Source organism: Chelmon rostratus, chromosome 14, assembly GCF_017976325.1.
Source record: "Chelmon rostratus isolate fCheRos1 chromosome 14, fCheRos1.pri, whole genome shotgun sequence".
Taxonomy (NCBI): domain Eukaryota; kingdom Metazoa; phylum Chordata; class Actinopteri; order Chaetodontiformes; family Chaetodontidae; genus Chelmon; species Chelmon rostratus.
In genome coordinates, this window is record NC_055671.1 from 25,528,725 (window position 1) to 25,547,234 (window position 18,510).

Genomic DNA, 18,510 nt, shown 5'->3' on the forward strand with positions numbered 1-18,510 from the left:
AGTAAATCTTCATGTTTACACGCCCACTGTCCGTGCAGCTGTCAGGACGAACCCCCCCCTCCCCCGCCGCCGTTAACGTGGCCTGTGGATCCTCAAAGAGGAAGATACCTGCTCAGTTTGGCTCAGACACATCCTGTAAGACACCTTTCATCCATCTACCCATAAATCCACTGTGCTAATATTCCACATTGTTCTGCTCGGGCGCGTCATGTTGACGCTAAACTTGTTTTCCTCTGTTGGACCTTTTCCTGGTTTTCCTGTTTGGCGTGAAGACTGGTGCACATTCACGCTATTATAAGAATAAAAGCATGGAGTGCAACAACGGGGCTCATTAGAGCCGGCGTGCTGTTTATCAGCAGTAATCAGCACGGCAGCGACTCCGCTCTCTGACTTGAATAGAGGGAGGAAGGCTGGACTTCCTCTTCGTCAGCTCCCTCACGTCTCTGCGGCTGAACTTCAGGACGGTTCAGTACCGTCTTATCACTGCTTTTAAATGAGCTTCATCACCATCAGCTGTAAAAACTGACAGATCAGATCGTTTACTGCCTCTTACGGTTTGGACAGACTATCAGTTACCTTTGTCAGACATCTGTGATGTCCTTCTCACGCTATCAGATACGAGAGAACAACAGAAGAAGAACAGGGCGAAAGGAGCACGAAGCTAAAGGTCGCTTTCTTTTTTGGTCCACAAAGAGGAGCTCTGACGCACCAATGAAAGAACAGTCCGCCGTGTTGTCCGGCTCACCTTCTCTTTTTTTCTGAAATGTACCGCTGTTCCGCCCCGCTGTGTGAACCATGCCGTTCTTCATCACCTGTCCTCGCGTCTCTCAGCTCCCAGCGCCGTTGTCCCAGAGTCCTCGGCGCCTCAGCGTCTCTTTTCGGCGTGCGTTAGAAAGTGTTTATGCATTCAGCTCCTGCTTATGCCACAATGCCTTATTTAGAAGTGATGCGTAAGAGGATTAAGAGATCTCTGAGAAACGCTTTTGTGAAATGGATTATATCTGATTGGCGAGGATTTTGTCAAATTGTTGACACACCAAATATTTCATTCAAATATTGATGGATGCTCCCCAGTACATGCCGTGAGTTTGTTAGTTTTGTCCTGTTTGTAACAAAGAGCAGGATATTTCACAGATTTCATTCTGCAAGTTGATGGAAGGTTTATTCATCGGCTGAAGACACTTTTTTTGTTCTTGTCTTCTGAAATGATTGTATTCTGGCTGCAGAGCTCTGAATCAACCAACCAACAACCATCGTCTCTGATTCGGTCAGCAGGTCTGCAGTTGTGACGACTGACAGGTGTTTTCACCGTTTTCACGGCAGCATCGTCTTACAGAGCAAGCATGCAGCACATCCTCGTAACAAATGACGTATATGAGCACTGGAGGGTACCAGAAACAGGCGTAGCGGACCTCCGTCAGACTGGACTCTCGTCCCCATGCGGTGAACGTGGTCGCCGTTTGTTTGGGTTTGGACACTACTTGGCGAGATTTAGGAAAAGATAAAGGTTTGGGTTAAAATAAGTATGTTATTGTTACATACATCACGTAACTTAAGTACATTATAGAAGTTTAAGCAAGTAAACGCGGACTTTCGCTTTCACTCTTTATACTGCATCAACGGACTTCCTCCTTTGCTGCCGTCGTAATTACCACAGCCACTAGAGGTCGCCACCCAACATTAAATGTGAACATGGGTCACAAAAAGCTGCTCGCACAGACGACTTGTTAGGATGTTTTTGTGAATGACACTAAACTACATCCGTGAAAAACTGACAGAACGTGGCAACAAGTGTGGATGAATCCAGCGCACCTGTACAGGTTAATATAGTCAACTTCCAGACGTGTTAAATCAGCGTTTCTTCAGTTGACACCAAAAACATCCCGTTAACTGTTTCAACCATCCGCCTTGACAATAAAATGAGTTCACTAACTACTGAGCAGATAACGGCGGGCGTTAGGATGATTTTTCCTCTTTGAATCAAACAGTAAAGAGCCGAGTGAAACACTCGAGGGCCGGAATCCTCCCCTGACCGCTGAAACTCTGCAGCAGCTAATATGATGTTTTCTGAGAGTGCAACGTGATGCCGACTGGAAAGAAACTCTCAAACCAAGTAATTTTCCTTCAAAGCAAAGCCAGGCAGACCTAAACTGATCAGGGCATGTGCGGACCGAGCTAACGTCTGCGAGATGGAGAAGCATCTTTACCCAGGATGCAGAGCCAAACAAACACAGAAGCTCTACAGGTAAATCTGCAGAGCGAAGGTGACGGACAACCTGCAGCCGTAATGGAACGGTTGTACTTTCCGAACCATTTCCTCGGTCAAACTTTCCAGCCGCAGTCCGTCTCTTCTTTAAAGTCGTGCTGGCTCACGCGGCTCTAGCTCTGGATTCACCAGACCTCGACCTCACTCAGCAGCTTTCTGAATATTTGACCAGAGAAGAGGTGAAACACCGTTGTCCAGTGTGTCTGTGACGCCGGGACGTCTCCGGGTTACAGTCTGCTTCTGGTGACCTTCACACCACTTTCATTGATTTAAAGCTCGTTCCAGACGCCTAAAGGACAAAATGAATGAATTTCACAAGAGCACAGACCTTTAATGTCCTCACACTTGCCTTTGATGAAGATCTAGCTGATACAGACCAGCATTATGAATGTGGGACATGGTTAGATAACATGTTGTCCTACGAGCCTCGGATTGAACAGACGGTTTAAAAACTAAAAATTCTACTTGGAGCAGAGCCTGTTTCTGTCGTAAGAACAGAAACACCAACATATCTCCTATCTGCACTGTATGTTTGAGACACCTACACTGCTGACGCTGCCTTTTAACCATCGGACGCCGTTTTCCACGATGCCCTTCGACCCATCTGCCGCATTTATCTGTGTCATGACAGTATTTCACCTCTGAAAACATGTCTGTGCACTGCAGCATTGGTTTGTCTGAATCTGGGAACATTTAATTCAATTAAATCATTAGGATTAAAGTCTGACCTCTCATTTTAATGAGGGCTAACAAGGCTTTTGAATGAGCTACACTAATTAGGGGCATATTATTCATGTGCCACAATAAGCGCTTCATTGTTCTCAGGTAAAAGAAAATAATAGCTGCACCACTAGAAACCAGCCATTTAAGTTTCTGGGTGAATGTGAGGAGCGTCCCAGCTTTTCCCGGTGCGTCTGTGCTCCTTCGGTGTTTGTTGCTTGGCCTGGTGTGAGCACACCTTTTCTGGCAGGATAATCAAAGAAACGGAGGAGTGGGAAGGTGGCGGCAGCACTCTGTCGTGTGTCTGAAATGTAGATGCAGATTGTTTTCCACATCTCTTTCCGTAACGTGTGACAAAATGCCTCATCTCCAGTCAGCCTGGTATCACTTCAAATGTGTCTGATGTTCTTGTTTAATGATGCACAAAATCAATTGTGGTGATTAGTATTCTCGCCGGCGTGCTCGAGCTCCCCCCGTTTGCATCAGTCTGCGTCTATCTCTCATCTCGGGTACCGTGTGGCCGCGTCTTCCTTCTGTTCATCATCTGTGAAGTCATAATGAAGCCCGGCGGTTTCTCTATCTATTTACTGTATGTCTGTTTTTTTTTGGGGGGGGGGGTGTTCGGTGTCAGAAGTTTCCATGTTTAATGCCTTGAGCTGTAAGAAAAAAAGCAGCGCTGGAGGACGAGCACACAGATCTATACGGAGAGAGTGCAGAGTGCAAAGAGCCTGGAGTCGCTGTCAGTCAGAGCAGAATTTATCAGCACATCAAAGGGGGACGGAGACGGGTTGGCTTTCATCTTTACCACATGCTGTCATTCTACATTACAGCTGATAGAGCGCGCTTAGGTAGGTGGGCAATCAAGGTGAGGCGAGATGAGAGAGGCTACAGATGAGGAAGAGGCAGGTTTTATGGATTTGTCATCAGCTGCTCTGTAGGCCGACTACAGGACAGCGAGGGTCCCGCTCATGCAAAGCATGTTGTCTCTGCACCGAGCCGCTGCGTCCTCGTCTGAACAGAGTTATCACAGAATAAAGCCCCGTGCTTTGATTTCCTCTCCTTTTCTTTCCGGCGCTGCACGCGGTGTTACATCACTTTGCGCTGTGATTGGCTGCTGACTAATTAGATTGAGGTAGTTTTTTGGTTTTTTGTTTGGAAAATTCTTTGAAGCACGCCGGAAATCATGATGCACTTCAGGCAAAACATGAATAGCAGCATCTTTGTCCGTAATTAATTTTTTACACGATCACACCTACACCCAAAGGAAGCTGCTGCTGGATGGATTTTGGGTTTGGGTGTCAGTCACCAATCCAGCTGTTGATGCGTGATGATTCTCGATTTGTGGTTTATATTTGGCGCCCTAAAGTTGAGGGATCGTACATAAAAACGCCTCCAAATCCTGCAAAGAGTCAGTATGAATTACAAGCAAGGATTACTGTGTGTATGGATTTATTCTGCATTTGATGTCCCAGTGTTATCAGACTTTATGTGCATGTATGCATGTGTGAATATGCCGCATAAATTCTGAACATATTGTGTGTGTGTGTGTGTGTGTGTGTGTTTTTTTTTTCCTTCAGCACTGAAAGACTCTCGCTTTCAGCTGGTGAACTTCTCAGACAACGAGCTGCGGGTGTCGCTGTCTAACGTCTCGCTGTCAGACGAGGGTCGATATGTTTGTCAGCTCTACACAGACCCCCCGCAGGAAGCCTACGCCGACATCACTGTGCTAAGTACAACAGCAAAGCACACACACACACACGCATTCAGATGCACGCAAACACCCGATGTTATTAGAAGCAGGGAGGTCGAGCCTGTTCATCAACATTTAGACTGTGGAGAACAGTGTGCATTCACGTGATGAGCAACAGCTCGCTGTGAGAGCTGCAGGAGAGTCATGTATTTCACATGTGCACGTCCAAACAAGCTAATATACTGTGGACAGGTTGTATGGATAGAGCTGCAAACACACACACAAAGCTGCAGTGTTGTAAACGTGTCATAGTTTCACTGTGTGTGAGCACATGGATACACCGTGCACGCTCAGGTCACACAGTTGCGTTTGTTTATGTGCTTTACAGAGTTTTGTTTGTGTGTGCTGTCGCAGTTCCTCCCGGTAACCCCATCATCGAGGCTCGAGATGAGGTCCTGAGCGAGGGCAACGAGACAGAGATGACCTGCACCGCCATGAGCAGCAAGCCCGCCGCCGCCATCAGATGGATGAAGGGAGACAAAGAGCTCCCAGGTAGGTCGGCGCCGCACACACGGAGAAAACCGCGACCATCAATCAAGACGTTTCCTCTCTCTGCATAATGAGGCACTTTGTGGTAGAGCAGAGGATCAAAGCTCCTTTCACAGATATCCACTGGTCCGTCCGTGATTTCGAGTTACCTGTACAAAAATACCTGCGTGACACAAACACACTGTGTTCATGAACCAGAGAGAAAGGAGCAGCATGAGAGCTGCTGCACCCGCCGTTCCCCTCGCTTCGCCAGCACACGGAAACATGCATGACAGCCGTGTACTGTGCCTTTAAATCCCCCACCTGTGAACTCAATGACACGTTCTTAACGAGAATCCTTCTTCAAATGACAAATCTCAGCATTGGCAAGATTCAAGTTTTTGGGGAAAATCAAAATGTGAGAAAACTAAATGACTGTTTATTTAGATTCTGAATGAAAAGGAGACAAAATTAAACAAATCATCACATTGACTGACGAATGATCAGAGTCTCCTTTGACGAAGACGAGACTAAAATGTCCAGATTTTACATAAGAAGGAAGAAGTTATGTGACTACAGACTTTTGATCTCAGGACTAAGACTTAGTTTAAAAACAGCTGACTTGTTGAGGCTAGTCCAGTTTGGAGTGCCAGTCGAGTAACTCGAGAACTCTTGCTTAAAATGTCGCGATGCATCCAGGTGGAAGCCAAACGGTGTGATGTCACACAGCAGCAAAGCGGCGCCCGGCAGGTGGAACCAGAGGCGGCTGGAGCTCGATGGCCCGGCCGAGCTTCTGCTCAGTCCACCTCACCGGTGCTGCTGCTCCTCAGAGGGAAGGTGGAGCCGACAGGTGAAGCCACCACATGACAGCTCACACACGACGTGCTGAGCAATCCGACTGAAAAAACGTTGTTTTAGCTCTAAAAGATCACCGTGAATTATTTTTATATAACTATAATCAGCTGTGAAGTTTGTCACTGAATGAAAACATAGTGAAAAATCCTTTATTTATCGTACTTTGTCACTGCTGCTGTAATTCTCATTGTTTCCTAAATCTTTTCTGTACGTTCATTCTACTTCTCAGTGTTGCTTAAGCCAAGCTTTCGTGTGCACGTTTGCATCTTGTCAGGCCGTCTGCCGTGGAAAGAAATGAACCATTTCTCCAGCCTTTCTTTCGTCCTTTGCAGACTCTCCGTATTTAGCGCTTGCATCAATACTGTTGCTTTTTAAATGGAGCTCTGCTGCGACTTTGAATAGTTTCCATTAGAACGATGTGGATGTGCAGTGGTGGCCAGAGCCTTTTGGCACCATGACAACTTTCATGCCTTCATCAAAGGTAGCTGAGCTTTAGAAGTCTGAGCGGAGCTCAGGGGTGAACAGGCCTCCTGCCAGGCAGCTCCACCTCAGAGCCCAGACAGCAAGCTTTGTAAAGACTTTGAAACAAAGGTCCTAATCAGAAGCTGTGTAGAAGGCCCTGAGCAGATCACCTCTGCACTGCAGCACTTTGCACCCTTAGTGATCAAATCTGACAAAGTTCCAATGTGCCAAGGTCAGTGATTGGCTCACAACGAGCGGTTAACATTTCATAAGACTGATCGTTGACGTTTAGTCCAATCTTTATTGACAAGTCACTGTTTTAATGTCGACAAGTGCCAGGTAGCGACTGTGTCATTACAGGAAGCTACACAGTGAATCTGAACCGGTCTGTAGAAAGGGACTTATTCTAGAACTGTAGAGCTCAATGTCTTTGTTCAGTTCTAGTTTCAGATCTAAACCAGGCTCAGACTCCTGCAGTTCGATTTTGAAACCAGGTTGCATCATTACATGTAAGGACAAACACGTTCTTCTCTCTCATCTCCAACATGCACACGCTGCAGTGTTGAGAAGTAATGATGCCTCACACACGCTGCAGGACGTGACTGAGATCATGGTGCAGTGGGAAAAACAAGGCAGGGGGCTGAACGGGTCTGAATGGAAACACGTCGTCTTTCTTCAGCCTGGAGCTCAGGTTTGATATCGGTCAGCTAATTAACATTAGCCGCGGGAGCTAGAATGTTTACTGTTGCTTAGCAACACCGTCAGCTGTAGACTTGTCTCTCTCTTTGGCTATTCTGACAGAATCATCCGGATTTTTAGTCCTAAATATCAAACATGTTTGAGATGATCGGATCGGCCCAGATGAGTCAGTCCGGGAGGTTTAACACTGGATCTGTGGCCAGAAACTCGTGTAGTCTGAGCCCGGCTTTACTCCACCAGGATGGACCACAGCTATTATCCTGTCCCCGGACCATTTCTCTCATGCTCATGTCAAAACCAGGCAGAAACCTGATTTCATATGTTACACATCACTGTTCAGTAGTTTGGAATGGCTTTCCACAAAAGCTTAATTCAGTCCAGTCAGATGTCCGAAAGGTCTGCCCGATGTTCCCGGATGTGTTCTCATGTCAATCAAGAAAATTTAGTTAATTTAAACACAAGATACTTGTGCTCAAAAAGAGGATTCATTCTCAGTGAAGAACCTTGGAGCTCTAATCTGCCTCTATACCTGCCAAAGAGCAGTGATTCCTAACACGTCTCTGGGGGTCATCAGGTGGAAACCTCCCTTCAACGGTGTTTCGCCTACTTAGTCCCACTACACCTCCAGGAGGCTAGGCGGTGAACTCCGGCGTCCCAGAGTCACCCCCCCTAGTGCCAGTTCACACTGCTCCTACACAATCCAAACAGCACTGCCACGTTCAACTGACCCAGAGATGCTCCAGGTAGTGGCCAGTCCCGATGCTACCATTTAGCTAATGCTAATGCTAACTGCTAAGAAGAACAGAAGAAGACAATACAGTTCCGATGCTACCATTTAGCTAATGCTAATGCTAATGCTAACCGCTAAGAAGAACAGAAGAAGACAATACAGTTCCGATGCTACCATTTAGCTAATACTAATACTAAATGCTAACCGCTACCTGCTAGGGGAACAGAAGAGGACAATACAGCTAGATTCACCTATACTGTTAATGTTAACTGCTAGCTGCCAATGCTAACTGCTAAGATACTATCATACTACCACCGCTTTAGCTATTGTTAGCTGCTACAATGCTACCACAGGCCTAGATGCTACATGTAACTGCCGATTGCCGCACTACCATCATCTACCCCTGCCTCTCACCAACTGCACCAATAAAAGCAGGGTGGGAATACAAACCCTGGTTCGGGTAGGGGGTAGAAAGTAAAGAGGTAGAGTCAAAGATGAAAGTAGGGATTGGATACAGACCCTTGTTCAGGTAGGGGGTAGAAAGTTTAGAGGGTGCTGAAGGTGGAGGCCTAATCCAGCAGACCAGATTTAACAGCCTCTTCTAACATTTCCTTCAAGAAGCAAACAAAACAGGAACAAAACAAAACACAAGCCAACTCTGTATCTTACGACGCAAACTCACCTGAACAGGCCGCATGGTCCCACAGAGAGACTCCAGCTGGCCACACCCCCACCTTATCTAAACTTCCTCTTCCTGGATCTCTTCCTATTGGGAGAGCGAGAAGATGGGGCGGGGAAAGCAGAAAAAAACAAAAATTTAACAGGTGATTCCAGAGCTTTGATCGATGAAGTGTGTTTCCACCCATCAGTGGATCAGTGGATCTCTGGATCTCTGGATCTCGCCAGTGTCTCCACACTGAATCACCTCCATTCAGGGAGTTTTTATTTCTCACTGTGCTGAGACTTTATTTGCTTTTTGGAATATTTCTCTCCTTTACCGAGCACTCACCCCACTTTAACTGCGCTCTCACATGGCGCTCATTTGCTCGTGTTATGGAATGGCAGAACAAGTGATTTGCATGACGATAAATGCCCCCCCCCCCAGCCCCCACGCCCATGCTGCTTTCTCTCACTTGCTGAATGGTTTGCTATTTACAGAAGCAGCTCGGCTCTCTTTGAAGTTCTACAATTGATGGATGCAGTTTTTTTTTTTGCCGTAACACAATACTCAGTGGTACTTAAAGGCTCACCTGTCACAACACAACATTTGGAGCGGGCCATTTGCTTTTATCCATTTTCGCCACAGGTGAGAAGGTGCTGCTCGCTGAGATAGCCTAAAACAATGGCGGGCCCACTTATAAAATCCACCTTTTTCATTTTACATACACAGGATTTTTTTTTTTTTTTTTGCAAGTTCAACTGAAGTGACACCACTGTTGGCATGATAACAATATCACTTTTGTTGGCCATGCTGTGCTAGTTAGCCGCCATTGAAATGCTTGCTCTTTGGTAAACTGTGTCAAGTGACTCCACAGTTTATTCGGTTGACACTGCAGCAGCCTTGTGAAGAGGAAACCTGGTGTTGCTCTGCTGAAGACAAAGAGATGGAAAGAGAAAGAATGGCTCAGGGTGCCAGAGTCCTGACACTTGGGCAGAATTACTTTAACTGCCTCTGGCTGTGGCTCCCTGCCTGACGGACTTATTTCTAATTAAAAGTCCCCAGAATTTAACTTAATTACCTTAAGGGATAATCAGGCTCTCTTAAATATCATTTAAAGGTTGCGATTGTCGCGCTTGCCAATGTAAATCCAACCATCTCTCCTCATGTGCACAGACTTATCATCTCACTGTTATCTCCTTCTTCCCTTTCACTCTTTCCTCCTTGTTTGGCAATTTATTAACGAGCTGAAGTCTCCAGTTATAAGCTCAGACTGCAGCGAGAGTCGTGAAGACAGGGAGTTGTGGCGGTGCAGGATCGAGCAGAGCAGGTCACGCCTTTCTGTTCTTTAAGACGAAGGAAGAGAAAAAGGAAAAGCGACCAGGTAGGGCACTCCATTGACTGACGGGGACCAGAGCAGCCATTAGCCTGAAGTCTTATAAGACAACCATAGGGTGATTTCAATTACCCTGCTCTCCCCCAGCAGGAACACTGCAGATGGATAAAAGAATATTTTGGGCAAAGTAAAGCGATTGAAGTGGAAAGACATATATTTTATCTGACTAGACACGACTCCCTTCCTGCTCCGCAAAAATGTGGTTAAACGGTAACAGTTAAGGAAGTGAGAGGAAGAGGAGGCGCGGCGAGAGAGGACCAGCTGAGTTTGCATGTTAGGATTTACAAAACACTCAAAGCGCCTCTTCAGCTTTCATTTGACCTTTCGCTGCCGTTCGGTGACATTTATCTCCGCTGGCGCCTCTCCAAACTTCGTCTCTCAGAATATTCTCAGCGCTTAATAAAGCATGACGTTTTCAAACAGAGAGCTATCGCTAATTCATCTTCAATACTCGCTTCACTTTTTAAGGGCTTTTCTTGTTAAAGTCATAATTGTCACCTGCTTGAAAGCAGCTGGAGCCCCGGTATCACTGGGGGGAAATGTATTAATCCGGTATCGTTGTTCTGCTCTGGCTGCAGCCGTATCTCCGTTGTTGGAGGTTTGGGCCAGCTTTGGTGAAGCCATGAGCTCAAACACCTTGAAGAACCCTCCTCTGCCTGCAGGTGAACTACTCTACAGTAGAGACGGTTATAAAAATAAATATCTAGCTTTGCTAACAGACAGTCTGCAAACCACGCAGACTGCAGACCCGCTGTGACTTGTGTTAGCATGTCCCTGGCTATAATGTTAATGGTTAGCACGGCAGCTACATCAGTTTGTGAGCTAGCCCGGCGAGCAGTCACCACCTTTTGCCACCTTTTTCTGAGGGCGCGCAGTAATGCCGCTTTGTCACTTTCTGGTTAGCAGGTGTTACGATGCTACGCTAACCTAAACCTGTAATCTCCAGTGGAAGGCTCGCGGCCTGTAACCCAGCCCCTCCCTCTCTGTGGGGCCAGTCGGCCGGCCCGCTCCTGGATGTGCATGTTGAGTTTAAAAGGTGTTCAAAGATCATGATGGGCTGTCAGACAATCTCACTTTTCTCTGACGTTTCTTTCAGTCTCCAAAATATCTTGTCTCCTCGTGGCGAGTTCAAACCTTCTTTGCTACAGGTGACCGCTAATGAAGTCAGGGCCACCACCCCCCAAGTGTGACAGCAGCGCGGCTTCTCCTCACCTGCCGAAACAAGGCTTACTTTTCAAGACGTTTCTCCGGAACACAGCGGACATGTAGCGTGCTGAGGAAGCCGACCTAAAGCTGCAGGGAGCTCGAAGGATCAGGAAAACTAGCCGCATGCGAGGCTAAAGGCTAGCACACATTGACTTACATGAGTACACATACTGTGTGACGCCTGCAGCACACAGAAGAAGTAGTCAAGGTGCAGTAGTCCGGATGTGCAAACCCGCCAAGAGAATGAGCTTAAATTGGTTTTTGTAGTGTTGACGCATGTCGACTTTCCTGACGCAGCGTGACGCCTCCAGAACAGAACAACCAGCGCGCGTGTTTTCGACGGTATGTAGTCTGAACCTGAACAGACAACATTCGATGGACTGCTGTCAATGTCCATCGTATGAGGCTGCTGTGTCCTCTGTCCTGCTGAAGGGATGGACACCCTTCAGCTCTGCTGCTTTACAGCTCGCAGCAGAAACGGACGGTGAGGTGAAGATACAAGCCTTTCCATGACCGGACACAAAGTGCCGTTTCTGCAGTGTCATGATAGAGCTAGAACGTGTCGTCGTACTGCTTCATGTTTGGAAACCTGCAGTAACATGTTGTAAAGCAGTTAAATGCTTCCTGCACATAAAGCCACAGTTCAGTGCTTTCTTTGTAATGACAAATGGTTGAGGAGGATTAAGATGAGGTTCACTGGCTCATTTGTGGTAATTACACATTATTTTCACACATCTACTCGTCTTTGTACAGATTTCAAACCCATCCACACTTAGCTTGTGTAGATAAGTATTTTCATTTTACAATGAACTCCTCAGATGTAAAGCGAGAGAGCCAGAAACTCGTAACGTAAATGAAGACGTCTCTTCTCTTCGCCGTTTCATGCATCTCGAAAGACATTTTGATTTGAGCAGACCCCTTCAGGTTCCCCTTTCAGGCGCTTTCATGAATCTGAAGCCTCTAGTGGTGTTTATTCATGACAACCTGTTCCTTTACAGCAGCCACATCACACAGGTTTGCTTTCCCAGCATCCAAAGAGACAGCTGTCGCCACGGTGACGCTGAGCTGCAGTGCAGGAGTGTGTCGAATGTGCACTTAGTGCATATTTTATAGCTAAAACATGAACTGATGTGTGCAACTCTCCGTATTAAGACAGGTTTTCTCCTGCACCAGCACTTCTCTGGGCGGGCTCTTTCACTTTTTTGCTTCCAGTATTTGTTTTATTGATGGGACACAAACACACTTGTGCAGCAGACTGTTAGGAAGTAGGACAGCGGGATAAAAATAATCAATCTCTCTTTGCGGCTCCGCCGTGCTGCCGTCTGCAGCCATCCCTCTTATTTTGTATGACTGTGATGAGGTGCTCTCTTCATTGCTTTTGAGAACATATTGTCTGTGTGATATTACAGAGCAGCCACTAATCAGAGGAGGGTTACTCTGCAGGCTTCAGATCTGGCAGTGCTGTGCTAAAGGTGGCCACACAATAAATCTGGCTTCATAAAGCCTAATGAGTGATTCACAGTCGCACTGTAGCTCCCGACAGCAGCCAATTGTTAGCTGATTCCCCTTCTCTGACCATCCTCAAGGACACCCTCTTTGCTTCCACTCTACATATTTTGCAAGGTCAGTGGAAGAAAGCCATTATACTCGCAGCCAAACAATGGCTGTCTTTGTCAGGCCTTAACATTTTAAAGCATTTTTTTCTGGCAGCCTTGAGTCCAAAGGTTTCAGCTTTGTAAAACTTAGCGGGCTGACCCTCCAACAAAACAAGCTGTTCACAAAGTGTTCCTAGAGGAACCAAGGATGCATGAAATAGAGTTTCATCACAACCCTTTTGGTGATATTTTCTAAAAAGATTTTCGGGGTAGAAGCACGTCGACTTTATTCAGGTTTTCTTTGTATAACCAGCTGAAACCAGTCGAGCTCCTTCTTTATATTATGTGTGGAAAACAAACTGAATCAGCTGATCCCTGAGCAGGAAACCAACCAACCAGCTAAATGACTAAGAGAACATGCTGTGTTTAGTTTAAGCCGACCTTTGACCTCAGCCTCTCGCCTCGGGTCAGACTTCTTAAATTAGACTTTATGGATCAGATCTAAGGGACTGTAGGAAAAAGGAAGAGTGGTGGTGCAGTGGAAGGTACTGCTGCCTCACAGGAGGCAGGGTGCTGCACACTTCCATGCATGTTTCTCCACGTACTCCACGTACAGTCCAAAGACACACATGTCGGCTTAACTGGAGACTGTAGATTGCCTGCAGGTGTGAATGGTTGTCTGTCTGTGCACCCTGTTCAGAATGCATCGTGTCACCTAGTGTGAGCCGGGATGAGCTCTGAACCCCTGAAACCTTGCAAAGGATAAGTGGCGATGGATGACCGGTGGACCCGTAGAGATGAATTGTAATGTTTGTAGAACGGCCTCCTTTTTTTTAGACCTCAGTTATTCCTCATATTTGGTTGAGAACTGGTTGAGGTTTCAGTTTCCAAGTTTGAGGTCTGGGTTGTGTTTGCAGAAGGCTAAGCATGAAGAAAGGAGTCTCTCTGCTGACACACTGAGCCGGCCTGGTCGGCTGCACTTCCGTCATTGTAAGGAAGCAGTTATGTTCACACCTGAGGGCCTGAGGGCTGAGAGTTTCGAGTCAGATGTTCTGCGGAGGCTCTTTTGGTTTCTGCTCAACATAATCTGTGACTGTCGCTGAAAGTCTGGACTGGAACCGACAGTCCGGTTTCTCCATCATTCAGCTTGTGCCACTTCTCGCTCAGGAATTCTGTTCTTTACCTGAGACAGGTCAGAACAAGTGCATGAAGTGAATTTTATGGACTTTCTGTGTGAAGCTCATTCATATTTGAAGTGAAATCCAAAATGCACCTGTGTCTCTGCGTTTAACTCTGTCTGTCTGCGATGTTTCTCACAGGTAAGCCCAAAGTTGAGCTGACCTACGACAAGATGTACACGGTGACCAGCCGGCTGACGTTCACCGTCAGCAAGGAGGATGATGGCGTGCCTGTGGTTTGCATCGTCGACCACCCCGCAGTCAAGGACTTCCAGGCACAGAAATACCTGGAGGTGCAGTGTAAGTACTCCTGCTCAGTCAGTATTGAAGCTGCATTATGCAAGTGTCTCATCAGTTTAACTGCACAGAGAAGCATGTTCCATCCCCGCTAATTAAATGGCATAAATTTGATCCTTTTTCCGAACTAAAGCTTTGCTGTGTGACATGTTTGGCTGTGTCACTGAAGGGAAACCATCTCCATGAACAGGTTATGATGAATAAAAGGGGGAAATTGGACGGCAATAGAGTCCAATGTTCCATCTCCACTAATTAAATGACATAAATTTCTCATATTTTCTCGCCTCTGAAACTCTGGTGCATGGCCTGGTCAGCAGAAGGAAGTGGTGTCATTTATGAACATCCAGAGAAATAAACTCATGTAGAGTATCAGGAGACTTTTGTCTCATCTTTGGCCTTTTTATGCCTCCACGCTGGCATCATGCTTTCAGGTTTTCTTTCTCAATCTCATGAAGACGATGTCTCAGGAACACCTTTGATTTGGCCCAAACATTCACCTGAACTCAAGGATGAACTGATTAGAATTTGGTGGTCAGAGGTCGAAGGTCAAAGGCAAAATCTCACATAAAATGATGGATGATGCCATTTTATATCTAAGAGGTTTCGATGTGACGTCATAATGTTGTGCAGGAACATTCTTCTGTCCATTATTCAGCAGCGTCGCTCAGGAACAGAAGGCAGACTGTGACCATATTTCACATTTGGTCAGATGCTGAATTGGTGACCCCCATCTCGGTCGTCCACCTTCAAACCGAGCTGATTGTGATGATCTTCTGTGCTGAACATGTGTGTGAAGCGTCCATGTTTTACAGTTTGTAGCTTCTTTGCAGCAGCATCCATATTTGAAGCTTTGCAGTCCAGCACAGACTCATAAATATGTGAAATCGCTGCAGTTTGGGTTTAAAAGTTGAAGAAAGTCAAGAAGTTTGGAGGTTTACTGCACACGCATGTTGTCTGATAGACTGCCGCTCGTCACATTTCTGTTCCTGCTGCCAGGATGTTTCGGATCCTAACTCAGCAGAACCGTGTTCGGACCAGGTGTAGACAACTCCAGGAGGGTAAAGACTGCGTGATTCTGTACCAGGATTAGCCTTTAGTGGTCATCAACCTGTGTCCTAATGGATGTTTGCAGATGAACAGCTTGCTCTGCGCTGCTGATCTCTCAATGAACAGAACAGAAGACGAAGTGAGCAGTCTCACCAGCGTCTGTGATTCTTTGATTCACTGCACAGAAACCTGAAAAGGTGCTCAGGTACTTCAGTTTATAGGACTGAAAGTGAAAGAGAGCTACTGTTCTGTTTAAAGAGTGAAGAGTAAAATGAAAAGAACAAACTATATATCATAAAATATCAAAATAGCGAGCAGTAAAAAGATTATATACATAATTATAATAATAAAATAGTAAAATAGTAAACAGTAGTAATGAACAAGTATTGCACAAACAAGAATATCTAAATCTAATCTAAATGTCAAATGTAAAACACCAAAAACAGACCGAACGCCAAACGCTCGATTAGAAGCAGAGTTTGCAGATGTGCAGATTATACTGAGTGAGTTTGTGCAGAAGGTAAAAAAACTCCCAAAACGCAGGAACTGAAGCACTGCACGTGTTTTCCTGTTGTTCCAGCTCAGTAGTGTGAGCGTGTGCGGCGTGTCGTCATCGTCATTCTCACGTTGTTCTCTGCGAAGCTGTGAGATGTGGGAGTCAGAGTGGAGCTGCATGTTCACAGAGCTGGAAGCAGCAAAGTTCCTCACGAACCAAAAACGAGAAACTAAATTCAGCCTTAATGGAGGTCAGAGGTGATGTTTTATTATTGTTTCTGCTGCTTTCAGTTGCAGTAAGAAGCGATTACTAAGCATCGCAGACAGGCCTGTAATGAAAGGTAGGAGATCACAGGCTTTCCCACGACATTAGGGACAGAGCTACATTAACTCCCCAGCCGTGTGACGTGTAATTAAAAGGCCGGGTCTTTGTAATGTAGAGTTTGAGATCTCTTTATTGATTCAAAGTGATCAAATGTATGTATTTTATGTAACCTCATGTCTCTGGCCTGTGGAAGAAATAACTCTTCTGCAGCTGTGTGACCTTTCCCGGGAGGGGAGCAGAGGAGATCGGCTCATCTGCAGAGGCAGCGTGGCATTTTGTTGGCCTCTGATAACGGGGCTCGCACGGACCGCCCGGCTCAGCGCCTCACGCTGCGTCATGCTCTCTGCATACTGTAATGGGCAACAAACAGGCATGGCTGCCGCTGGCCTCCACCTTCTCTCTGATCTCCCTGCTCCACAGTTTAACACCACCTCTGGAGCGTGTTGACGGAGGAGTGTTCCTGTCTCTGAGGAACACATCTATGACATCGATGATAGATGATGATTTCACAATTCCAATGAAATACATCAATAATGCTCCACAGTTACTACACGAGAGCTGTGACCAGCGTAAATCCACAGTCAATGACATAAAACAGAATTCCTTTGAGACATTTTTTCCTAAATTTGCCATTAGAGCCACCGAGCAGTTTAAGATTTTACTACCTGATGAACTGTGGGGGTACTGGATAATTCCTGGACGGCTGCAGCTGGTGTTTGTTTTAGGGCGAGCACGACAAAGTGACTGATCATAAAGAAATTATACCAGAGAACTCAAACCCGGCCACAGATTTATTTGTGTGATGCTGCAGCAGTGGTTCATTTGTTGAAAGACTAACACTCACTAAATAAGATGCATACCCAGGTGCTAACTCAGCTAGCGAAGTTTAGCTAACAGAAAGCAACCGTCCCACCACATTCTAACACATCGACCTAATGAAGGTGTGCAGAGGGAGGGGGACGCATGTTATTTTGTGTGAAAGGTCTGAGAACAAAATGCTGCACAATGATTCGACCAGATTGACAAGTGAGAGGGCAAAAAAAGACAAAGATACCTCAGAGAACCAGTTCAATAAGAACAGAAGATCCACCAGTCGTTGGCAGAAGAAGCTGCAGATTGAAATGGGAACAAGTTGCACAATAATGCGTCTAAAGCTGCGTTTCCATTACAGTTGTTCGCAAAATAAAAGCGATATTTCTGAAATTTCGGCAAAGTTCGAATGCGACTTGCAGGTGTTTCCATTGAACGGTGTTTTGCGAACCAGCCGAAATTCTCATAAGTTCTCGGACGTCCCGCGAGATGTGTGTGCGTGCTGTGCGTCGGTAAAACTTAACACAAAGCCTTATAATTAAAAAGCACATGCTGAAGGTGAAATAAAGAAATGATCTGTTGACTTAGAGTGATCACTGATTTTAACGGCCTATTATTGATCACTTTGTTATTACGCGAGGCTCGCTCTGACGGCGTCGGCTCGCTCTGACAGCGTCGGCTCGCGCCGGCGGAGCAGCAGCAGAATGCAGGACTGTGAATTACTGAAGTGTCCTTTGAACATATTTTCTATCAGCAATTATGTGTAAATATTAAAGTTAACGGCGTGCACGTGTGTCTCCCACATAGCTGAGGTGCACACACTCATCACAAGTTCATCTCACGATTAATGAAAACGGAATGATTAGATTTTACAAAGTGACACAGGACGAGATCACAGATGTCAGATTGTCTTTAACAGATCAGCCAGCGTGACAGCTGGAACAGCTGGAGTGTTTTTGTCTGCTACTTATTGAGATCCAGAAAACATACAAACACTACAAAACTGACAAGACGTTATATCTGACTGCATGCGGCCGGGTCCACTGACCTAAATCTGATCGAAAAAAGTGTTTCCATTACACTTTTGCGATACACCTAAATATCGACACATCTGAAAAACCACCTCATGAGAGCGTAAAAATGTTTTTGCGATATTTGAGAGGATTTTCGAAATTTAGGTGTTTCCATTACCGTTTTTTTATTGCGATATTTAGGATTTGCGCATTTCTAGGGGCAATGGAAACGCAGCTTAAGAGGCTGGAATAAGCTACAGCAAAGCTAATTATTCAATCATTCTGCTTTTATTTCACATGTAAATAATACATTTGGTGTCTGAATTATACTGTTTTTATGATGAACTAATCATTGTCGGAAGAAAGACGAACAACAAACATCTGAACTGTTGAGTTTAGCTTCAACATGCCTAAAAGTCCACACCACACTCTTCAGTCACCACATACGTGATCCAGGTTTACGTCCACCGGCCCTTCAAAGAATGAGCTGCACACTCTATCGGTTCCTTTCTAAGAAATAATGAAGAAAGGACCCATAAA

The 18,510-nt window shown here is 45.8% G+C and overlaps 1 protein-coding gene across 1 annotated transcript in view; it reads left to right on the forward strand.

The window, feature by feature from the left end:
- Positions 1–18,510, forward strand: part of cadm1a (cell adhesion molecule 1a) — a 386,715-nt gene that overhangs the window by 286,240 nt on the left and 81,965 nt on the right. The window contains exons 3-5 of the mRNA XM_041952413.1: positions 4,564–4,716; positions 5,091–5,228; positions 14,125–14,283. Coding sequence (XP_041808347.1) covers positions 4,564–4,716; positions 5,091–5,228; positions 14,125–14,283 — 450 coding nt within the window. The remainder of the gene's footprint in view (positions 1–4,563; positions 4,717–5,090; positions 5,229–14,124; positions 14,284–18,510) is intronic.